At 44.0% G+C, this 11,060-nt stretch overlaps 1 protein-coding gene across 1 annotated transcript in view; it reads right to left on the bottom strand.

Moving 5' to 3' along the window:
• The window catches only part of OTOA (otoancorin), an 83,808-nt gene that overhangs the window by 35,252 nt on the left and 37,496 nt on the right, over nucleotides 1-11,060 (bottom strand). Inside the window, exons 13-16 of the mRNA XM_011931967.1 lie at nucleotides 9,177-9,317; nucleotides 7,027-7,085; nucleotides 6,714-6,831; nucleotides 3,269-3,342 (exon numbers count right to left, since the gene is read on the bottom strand). Coding sequence (XP_011787357.1) covers nucleotides 3,269-3,342; nucleotides 6,714-6,831; nucleotides 7,027-7,085; nucleotides 9,177-9,317 — 392 coding nt within the window. The remainder of the gene's footprint in view (nucleotides 1-3,268; nucleotides 3,343-6,713; nucleotides 6,832-7,026; nucleotides 7,086-9,176; nucleotides 9,318-11,060) is intronic.

Raw genomic sequence — 11,060 nt, 5'->3', positions numbered from 1 at the left:
TATGGGTGGGAACAAACTTCCCATCATGCTCCTCTTCTATGCCCCAGAGCATTGATCAGATAATGGGTTCTCCATAAATAAACATGCTGATTGATGGACTGGTTGAGGGGAGATGAAAAAGAAAGGAAAAAGTATATGATAAAAGAGACAAAGAGGAGAGAGAATAAGTAGAAAGTGAGAAAGAAAGGTAAGAAAAAGAGTGGAAAGAGAAATTCTGTCATCTCCAGTCCAGAACTCTGCCTTCAGCTCTTGATCCTTCAGCTCTTGACCACGTATTCTCAACAGGGTCAAGGTCACCCTTAAAAAGGAGAAACTGGTTTGGATGCGGGATAAAAAAGACTGTTATGACAATGATCTGTGACCCACTGAAACTCATTCCTACTCAGAATATTTTTCCTCAGTGTATAATTTCTTTCATTCAGGAGAAATTAAAATTTTCTCCTTTGGAAGGCAATAATAAAAGTTGAGAAAAGCTGCATGAAACCCATCCGGCCTACTCAACCCCACCACTCGACTCTTCCAAAACCACATTCAACATCTTGCCCCAAACATGTTCTTCCACCTCTGTGCTATCCCACACTCCTTTTTTTCTTTGTCCCAAGCCTGTTATTGCTGTCTCCTTAGTATTATCCCAATCTGTTCTTACTTCTGGCTGGGTGCGGTAGCTCACACCTATAATCCCAGCACTTTGGGAGGCCAAGGTGGGTGGATCACCTGAGATCAGGAGTTTGAGACCAGCCTGAGCAACATGGTGAAATCCTATCTCTACCAAAAATACAAAAAATTAGCTGGGCATGGTGGCGTGCACCTGGGGTTTCAACTACTCCAGAGGCTGAAGTGGAAGAATCACTTGAACCTGGGAGGCAGAGGTTGTAGTGAGCTGAGATCACACCACTGCACTCCAACCTGGGTGACAGAATGAGACCCTGTCTCAAAACAACAACAAAAATCTATTCTTACTTCTCCATTCCCAGTACCACTGGTTTATTTATTTCTTCACTCATCCAGCAAATATCTACAAAACGTCTACAGTAAGTCAGGCACTATTCTAGGGACCAAATATAACAATGAACAAGACACAAGTGGTCCTGTATTCATGGTGCTTAATTCTAGCAGAGAGGAGAAACACAGAAACCAATGAATAAAACAGGTCATTTCAGCTATTAATAAATATAAGGAAGAAGGCAGGCACAGTGGCTCACGCCTGTAATCCCAGCACTTGGGAGGCCAAGGCAAGCAGATCACCTGAGGTCAGGAGTTTGAGACCAGCCTGGCCATCACGGTGAAACCCTGTCTCTACCAAGAAATACAAAAATTAGCCAGGTGTGGTGGCACACACCTGTAATCCCAGCTACTGGGGAGGCTGAGGTAGGAGAATCTCTTGAACTCAGGTGGCAGAGGTTGCAATGAGCCAAGGTTACACCACTGCCCTCCAGCCTGGGTAACAGAGGGAGACTCTGTCTCAAAAATTAATTAATTAATTAATGTAAGGAAGAAAATAAAATGGCTCTGTAAAAGAAAATGACAATGGGGATAATCAAACGAGCCCCTTCTAAGGCAGTTCCATTTGAGCTGAGACGTGAATGAGTGGAAGAAATACCATGCCAAGATCTGGGTTACTGAAATAATCTTCAGCTGTCTCCCTTCTTTCCATTCGGCCTCCCTGCATTCTATCCTCCACGTGGGTAGTGGCTATGATCTTTCTGAAATATAAATATGATGGCTGTACACAGAATATGAGTGAAACTCCTCACTTCACAAAGCCTCCATGATCTGATGTTCCTTACCTCTCTGGCCTTCTCTCCCCTATCTACTCTGCAGACACACACCCATGTGTTCCCAGAGTGATTTGCTTTTCTTACCCACTGCTGAACCGGACATCCCCATTCCACTGCCTGGAATGTCCATCTTAAACTCTCCATCTAGCACTAGTTCAGTCTCCTCTGTCTCTCCAGTCTATAGGTGATATTCCCTCCTCTGTGCCCAGTGCTCATTATCCCTCTCCTTTGCCTCTCCTTTGGAAAGCAATAAAAAAGTTGAGAAAGACTCCATGAAACCCATCTGGCCTACTCAACCCCACCACTTGACTGTTCGAAAACCAGATTCAACATCTTCCCTGAAACATGTTCTTACACCTCTGTGCTAACAGAGGTGTATAACAGCACCTGGCTTTCTTGGAAAGCACCTGATTTTTCTTGGAAAACCATCTCTCTCACTCTAAGTCCTTATGGTTTCTCTCCAGTCCCAGGGGTGCAATACAGATTAAAGTCAGTCAAAGTTACCCAACCTCCCAACCTCACTGATTGGTTCAAGGAAAATAAATTCGTCCAATTAAGGTCAATGAGAGTCAAACCCAAGACGTATATTGAGAACGATGGGAAGAGAATGTTTTTCTCTTTTCCCTGAATATGAAGCTGGGAAAATTTAACCTTAGATCTGCCAGGGTTTCCACAGAGAAAAAACTTGCCTGATAGTGAAGCCAGCAGAGATAAGCTGGGACAAGAGACAAATGACATCATTTGAACCCCTAGATCCACCCATGCCTGAAGTCCCTCTCAACTTTCCAGTTACCTGAACCAAAAATTCCCTTTTATTGCATAATCCAGTTTCAGTTTCAGTTCTGTTGCTTTCAACCAAATATCAACCTGATACTATAATTGGCTTCATGTTTGTCTATTCCCTCTCCCACCATGAGATTATAAGGTCTCATAAACTAATAGGAATTTCTAAATTTTCAGATAGAAAATTTAGCTATCTGACAACTAGCATACAGCAAGTACTCAATGAACTTTTTTTTTTTTTGAATGAATGAAGACAATAAGAGCAAAATAAGGTAGAAGGAAATAAAGAAGGAGAGAAGGAGAGAAAAAATGTCCAGATCATGTTTGAAAAGCAGGGCTACCCTGCAGGCCTGAAAGCTCACACATGCCAGGAGAAACACCTACTGCTCCCATCAGCCCTGATTCCCCTGAAGCCTGGCACAGACACAAAGCCAGGCCAGATGGGACCTGCCTCACTGACACCCATTCAGGCTTCGGTTGCTTTGGCTTGGTTTTTACATAACATGAAAAGCAAGAAGGTCTGTCTGAAATGTCTATATGATACTCAGAATTGAAATCCTGGATCTCAAGGGCTTAACTGTCTAAGGCACGCTCCACTCTGCCTCTAGTTCCTCAAGAAAACCCAATGGGGAGAGAATCACTTTGACTTCAGTGATTCCCACCAATCTTACTGCTGAGCCAGAAAGTGGGGGCTGATGTTCACTTACGGGAGTGCAGCCAAGAGGAAAGGTGGCATAGACAACCTGGAAACTTCCCAGTATTTCCACGCCAAACAATTAACCTGAAAGATTAAGCAGTTCTGGGGATTTCGTGCAGTAAGAAGAAGAACAAACACAAGTAGTGCTTTCCGTGTGCCAGGCACTATTCTAAGTGCTTCATATGTGTTCACTTATGCAATACAGCACCTTATGATGTAGGTACTACTACTCTGCCCAGTTTATGGATGAGAAAATTGCAATAACAAACATGAACACAGACATTTAAGTGTGATGCTCATCGCAATTGTTTTATATCTTCAAGAAAGGGAGATATAATTTTAATATTCCTCAGCAGGGGATTGGTTAAGTAGATTATGGTATATACATACAATGGAATAGTGCACCTACTTTGTTTTAAATAAGGTAGATTTATATATATGAACATTAAATGATGTCTGTGCTATTTTATGCATGTGCATATATATATAGTTACATCATAATGTAAGAATCACAAATGAGCTCATACTGTACACACTATTCTGTTAAACTATATATATAGCTTAACTACACATATAGTTATACAGTTATATTTAACTATATATAGTTATATTTAATTATATATAGTTATACATAGCTTAACTATATATATATCATTATATATATAGTTATATATCTATATATATCTTAGCTATATATATAAACAGAACAGTGTGTATAGTATGAACTCACTTGTGGTTTTTTTTTTTTTTTTTGAGACAGCGTCTCACTCTGTCACCCAGTGGTACAGTGGTGTAATCTCAGCTCACTGCAACCTCCGCCTTCCTGGTTCAAGCAATTGTCCTGCATCAGCCTCCCAAGTAGCTGGGATTACAGGCACCTGCCACCATGCATGGCTAATTTTTTTTTTTTTTTTTTTTGTATTTTTAGTAGAGACGGGGTTTCACCAAGTTGGCCAGGCTGGTTTCGAACTCCTGACCTAAAGTGATCCACCATCTCAGCCTCCTAAAGTGGCGTGAGCCACTGTGCCTAGCCCACTTATGGTTTTTATATTACATGTAAATAGATAAGGTTTTTTAAATTTGGTTTAGAGACAGAGTCTCACTCTGTCATACACGCTGAAATGCAGTGACTTGATCATAGCTCACTGCTGCCTTGAACTCCTGGGTTCAAGTGATCCTCCTGCCTCAGTTTCCCAAGTAGCTGGGACTACAGGCATGTGCTACCACATTTGGCTAATTTTTGTACTTTTTGTACAGTTAGTCTTGCTATGTTTCCCAGGTTGGTTTCAAAGTCCTGTCCTCAAATGAACCTCCAACCTCAGCCTCCCAAAGTGCTAGAATTGCAGGCATGAGTCATTGCGCCTGGCCTATATTTTATATGTGAAAGAAAACTCTCAAAAATGGTAGCAAACTGTTCTTTATAGTTACCTCTGAAACACGGTTGCTCACCTCAGTATTATTGACATTTTGGACCAGATACCTCTGTGTACCGGTGCTGTCCTACGCAATGTAGGATGTTAAACACCACCCCAGCCTCTACCCACTAGATGCCAATAGCTCCGCTCCAGTTGTGACAACCAAAAGTGTTTGCAGACATGGCCAAAAGTCCCCTAAGAGGGCAAAACAGTACTCTGTTGAGAACAACTGCTCTGGGGAAAATTTGGGGAAATTTTACTTTCTCTGTATTGTGGTTTTTTGTTGTTGTTGTTTTTTGTTTTTGTAATAATTATGTGTTTTCAGGATGGGCATGGTGGCTCATGCCTGTAATCCCAGCACTTTAGGGCTGAGGTTGGTGGATCGCTGGAGGTCAGGAGTTTGAGACCAGCCTGGCCAACGTGGTGAAACCCCATCCCTACTGAAAATACAAAAATTAGCCAGGTATGGTGGTGGGCACCTAGAATCCCAGCTATTCAGGAGACTGAGGCAGGAGAATCACTTGAACCCAGGGGCGGAGGTTGCAGTGAGCCAAGATTGAGCCATTACATTCCGGCCTGGGCAACAGAGCAAGGTCCTGTCTCAACAATAATAATAATAATAACAATAATAATGTGTTTTTGGTAAAAATATAAATGAGAAAGGCAAATTATCTAATTAAGTGGTACGTGAAGGCTCTGAGAGCTGGAAGCCTAGGAAAGCACCTTCACTGGGGTAACTCTTCCTGCTCGAACATGCAGGTCTTCCTCAAAGCAGGTCTGGCCTCCATCCATTTGCTCAGTTATTGGCTTGCCCACCTGGGCAGGTCTTTTAATATAGTTCAGTGGTTTGTACCAGCAAACTGATTAGAAATGCAAAGTCTCAGGCCTCACCCCTTACCTACTATATGTAAAACTCTGGGAGTGGGGCCTCCAATTTGTGTTTTTACAGCCTTCCAGACAATGCTGATGCAAGCTCAACTTTGAGAATCACTAACAGAATTAGCAGTCCAAGAGAATGACAGAGCTTCATTAAAACTTTGCATATTCCTCTAATGATCTTGAAGGATTATACACCAAGCACTCTATGCTTCCTGGTTTTCTGGGAGATAATTTCCTCTTTGGAAATTCTTCATTCTAGTCTGAAACACAAGGCCAGAGTTGAGAAGGTGCTTTTTATATCCATTACAGGAGTCTATAAGCCAACGGTTCACACCAAAAGTTCAAATGCTGCAAGGCCTGTGTTTACTAGCTTAGACACTGTGAAAAATCAGTCACTGGCTGGGTGCAGTGGTTCATGCCTGTCATCCCAGCACTTTGAGAGGCTGAGGCAGGAGGATCACTAGAGCCCAGGAATTTGAGACCAACCTGGGCAACATATCAAGACCCTATCTCTACAAAAAAATAAATAAATTAGCCAGGCATGGTGGTGTGTGCCTTTAGTCCCAGCTACTCAAGAGGCTGAGGCGGGAGGATCTCTTGAGCCCAGGAGGCTGAGGCTGCAGTAAACCATGATCGTGCCACTCTACTCCAGCCTGGGCAACAGGGCAAGACTCTGTCTCAAAAAAAAAAAAACAAAAAACAAAAAAACCATCAGTTACTGCTTCTAATCTCCCCAAGGGTTAAATAGCCTCCATAATCTTTTGGAAAATGAAATTTTAAGTGAGAAAGAAAAATGCTCTCAGAGTACTGTTCGCATTCACAGCTACTCCTGGAAAATGTTGGAATATTAGCTAAAGGATTACCTTTCAACCCACGAGAACATAATTATGAACATGCAAAATACTATCCCTTATGAATATATTTTAAGGTTCAAATTTGAGTATAGAATAACCAATCTGTTGATACTCTGGCTGTAGAGATGTGGGTATTTGGAGCTATTTAAAAAGAAACTGGAAAAAACCTGGCTCAATCTTTGGCCCTAAGTCATCACTTGCATCTAAATAATTCTGGCATAAAGATCTTTAGATGCCACAGCTAATCCAGGCCCAGTGACTGGGGTAGGGAGAGAGAATTAGAAGCTGGAAAATGCTTTAGCGGTACCTGATACGGTGAAAGCAGGGCGAAGTTGTTCTGAAAATCCTGGAAATGGGCCAGAAAGAAGTCAGTGCTCATGGCATCAATGTGTGAGCAGGTCACGCCTTTGACCAGCTGCCCAGCACTAGAAAACAAAACAAGGGACTCAGGAGAGGAAGGAGGTGAGGAGGAGAGGAAAGAAAGAGCAAGAGAAGGCAGATATGATCAGACACACGCTACAGACGTGACTGCCTAACTCTCCCTCCTGGGAAAGTAGGCTGCTCTGGCAAAAGGTTCTGAAGGGCCTGTTCGGCACCCAGGCCGAATTACATTTTCCTACCTCAGAAGTTCCTCAGGCCTTCTGGTGGTCTTTAACAGAAGCTCATACAGGAACAGAGCCTGCGAGAAGAGAATGATCGACAGCACTGACGGCACACTCAGCATGTGCCCAACACTGTAAGGCCCCATCAGGCAGGTGCTCCACAATCCCATTTTGCAGATGGGAAAATGGAGGCTTAACAGGCTATGTGAGTTACCTAGGACTACACCATCACTAAGTGGCAGTGCCTGGATTTGAACCGGTGTCCAGGTAATTCCAGAGCCCTGTTCTCACACTCCAGGTGATTCTCTACGCCCCATGAGGCAGATGAGAGGCAAAGATGTTGGTGGCAGGGATGGAGTTTTACTTCCTGTGATTTACAAAACTGCTGACCAGTTGAGAACTCCCTGTGGCTCCTACTTACATGTGTGCCTGCCAGGTCCTGAACACCAGGCATCCCAGAATAGACCAGGATGGGCTAGAAAGCACCAGCAATAAAGTACCTGCAGCCAGCAGCATGCGCTCCCTTCAAACCACCCCCCAATGAGCACTCTAGAACAATGCCAAGTAGACAAGGGAGTCATTTGTTTTAAGGAACATAATTTTACAGAATCCCTAACTTGCAGATGCAATCAAGTACTACATTTGTCTATTTTATAGACTCTGAAACTTTGAGCATCATTCCCCAAACAGAATAAATTATGAGCTAGCATTAGATATGGTAGCTGAGAGCCAGAAAGCAGCACAAAAGCTCAGGCAAAAGGAGTGGGTGACGGAGGGAAGTTCTGGACACTGTTTGTAGCCCCAGAGATTTCCTTGGGCACAAAGTCAAATTCGGGGACCCTCCCACGGTCTTTCCCCATCTCAGGAAATGGCAATCCCATCAGCTCAGCGGGACAAAAGTATCTTGAAGTCTTTGGTGGCAGGATGTATTTTCCAAAATAAAACTATTGGCCGGGTGCCCTGGTTCACATCTGTAATCCCAGGACTTTGGAAGGCCAAGGCGGGCAGATCACTTGAGGTCAAGAGTTCAACACCAGCCTGGCCAACATGGTGAAACCCCGTCTCTACAAAAAACACAAAAATTAGCCGGGCATGACGGCGTGTGCTTGCAATCCCAGCTACTCAGGAGGCGGAGCCATGAGGATTGCTTGAACTCGGGAGGTCGGAGGAGGAGGAGGTTACAGTGAGCCAAGATTGTGCCACTGCACTCCAGCCTCGGTGACTGAGAGAGACTCTGTCTCAAAAAATAAAACAAAATAAAATAAAACGGTTGCCACTGTCACTAAATTTAGAGGTGGTTTGTGACACAGCAATAGATAACCGGGATATCATCCAGCCTCATGAGAGACCCTGAGTAAGAGCCCCTACAACAGACAGGGATTTGTGTCTGGGATTTCATTCACTTTTGCACTCTCAGCACTGTGAGTGGTGCCTGGCGCATTGTTAGGTGGTGCTTGATAAACATTTCCTGAGTGCATGTAATGAAGACTGACTGGATACAAAGGAAGTCAAGGACGGTATTAAGGCAGAACATCCACTTCAACAGCACCATCCCCCCAAGTGGCCTCAATGCTCACAGCATTTAATAACACAGATAGTAGCCACAAATATTTACAGCACACAACCCACATGGCATATAACAGTGACCCTCATTTTATTATCAAAATTATCCCCATTTTGCACATGAGAAAACTGAGGCCATATAAGGGCCTTCTCCAAAGCTAATAAATAAGTGGGAGCCAGAATTCATGCTCAGGTATTGTCTAACTTTTTTTTTAAGAGACAGGGTCTTGCTCTGTTGCCCAGGCTGGAGTGCAGTAGCATGACCATAGCTCACTGCATTGTGGAACTCCCAGGCTCACGTGATCCTCCTGCCTCAGTCTCCTGAGTAGCTGGGACCACAGACATGCATCACCATGCCTGGCTAATTTTTTAACTTTTTGTAGAGACAAGGTCTTGCTATGTTGCCCAGGCTGGTCTCAAACTCCTGGCATCAAGCGATCCTCCTGCCTCAGCCTGTCCAACTTCTTAACACTATACTATTCTGCCTCCTATACTAATCACACAGAAATAAATTTCTTTTATCAAATTAACCTTAAAACAGACCATTCATTCTCACAAGACAGAGAGTCAGAAATACAGGATCGATCTGTGCTTCATGGCAGTACCTGGCTCCTTCCAAGTTCCTTATCCTTCAGGACTGTAGAGTTGAATCCAGGTTGCCTCCTTAAATCAAAGAGAGACACTTCCTTAAAGAAAGCCCCTTGTATCTCCACAATGCCTGAGGCAGTGTCTCCAGCTTCCACCATCTGCCAAAAGTGAGAAGCATCAAAACAACCTTGTAAAAAATGCATTGAGCTTTGAGGAAGGGCCGGACACTACATCACAGGCAATAAAATCCATCAGACCCGCTCAGCAACCCTAGGAAGTGGAGCGTAGCATCATCCCCATTTCACAGGCGAGGAAGCAGAGACTTAAAGTGTGATTAGTTGAAAGTCAGTAAGTGAGATTCAAGCCCAAGTCTGTCTGATTCCAAAACCCATGCAACCCATGCTCTTTATTTCTTTATTTTAACTGTATGGACTACTTGCTATCTGTAAGATGTTGGTGTTTTAGGCCAAACCCCTTAGGTTTTTTTTTTTTTTTTTTTTTTTTGAGATAGGAGTCTGGCTCTGTCGCCAGGCTGGAGTTCAGTGGCAGAATCTTGGCTCACTGCAATCTCCACATCTCCACCTCCTGGGTTCAAGCAATTTCCCTGCCTCAGCCTCCCAAAGAGCCGGGACTACAGGAGTGCACCACCACGCCCAGCTAATTTTTTGTATTTTTAGTAGAGACGGGGTTTCACCATGTTGGCCAGGCTGGTCTCAATCTCCTGACCTCGTGATCTACCCACCTCAGCCTCCCAAAGTGCTGGGATTATAGGCGTGAGCCACCTCACCTGGCCAAGTTTTGGTTTCTTAACAGATTTTGCTGTTGGACAGAACAGACCTGATAGGGCAAGGTGTCAAAAGACTCCCTGACAAGTTAAAAAGGGGCCAGGCATGGTGGCTCACGCCTGTAATGCCAGAACTGTAGGAGGCCGAGGCGGGTGGATCATTTGAACCCAGGAGTTTGAGACCAGCCTGGGCAACATGGCAAGACCCCATCTCTAGAAAAAACACAAAAATTAGTGTGCAGCACAGGTCTGTAGTCCCAGCTACTTGAGAGGCGGAGGTGGGAGGATCACTTGAGCCTCGGAGGTCGAGGCTGCAGTGAACCAAGATCATGCCACTGCATGCTGACTGGGGTAATAGAGGAAGACCCTATCTAAACAAACAAACAAAAAAACAGAATACAGACATAGCTGTGGACCATGAAAAGGGCTTTCAGATGCACCCTAGAACTTTGGGGTTTATTTTTAGATTTGAAAAACAAATTTTAGGCCAGGCACAGTGGCTCACACCTGTAATCTCAGCAGTTTGGAAGGTTGAAGCACAAGGATTATTTGAGGCCAGGAGTTGGGCAGCCTGGCAATACAGCAATACTCCATCTCTACGAAAAATGAATAAATTAGCCAGACATGGTGGCTTTAGGCCAGGAGTTAGAGACTAGCCTGGGCAACATAACAAGACCATGTCTCTACAAAGTTAAAAAATTAGCCAGGCATGGTGATGCATGCCTGTGGTCCCAGCTACTCAGAAAGTTGAGGCAGGATGATTGCTTGAGCCCAGGAGACTGTGATGAGCTATGATTGTACCACTGTACTCCAGCCTGGGCAACACAGAAAGACTATCTCAAAAAAAAAAAAAAAAAAAAGTATTCTGTTGAGCATCTTTCTCTTTGACAGACTCTCTCCTCATTTAATCTTCACTCAACCCTGTGAGGGGGCATGATGGCCCCTATTTTATGGATAAGGAAATTGAGGCATGGTGCCTCACCCCCTCCCCACATCACATCATGAGGAGGAGGTAGAAGTGGGATCTGAACCTGTCACAGGACTCTCAGTCACTGCTCGAACTTGTGTGTGTTGCTGCCTCACAGTGCAACAAGTTACTTAATTTTGAGTTCCAAGA

Source organism: Colobus angolensis, unplaced genomic scaffold (genome assembly GCF_000951035.1).
Source record: "Colobus angolensis palliatus isolate OR3802 unplaced genomic scaffold, Cang.pa_1.0 Scaffold92, whole genome shotgun sequence".
Lineage (NCBI taxonomy): Eukaryota > Metazoa > Chordata > Mammalia > Primates > Cercopithecidae > Colobus > Colobus angolensis.
Note: the sequence above shows the minus strand (reverse complement) of the source record. Positions and strands in the feature narration are given on the sequence as shown.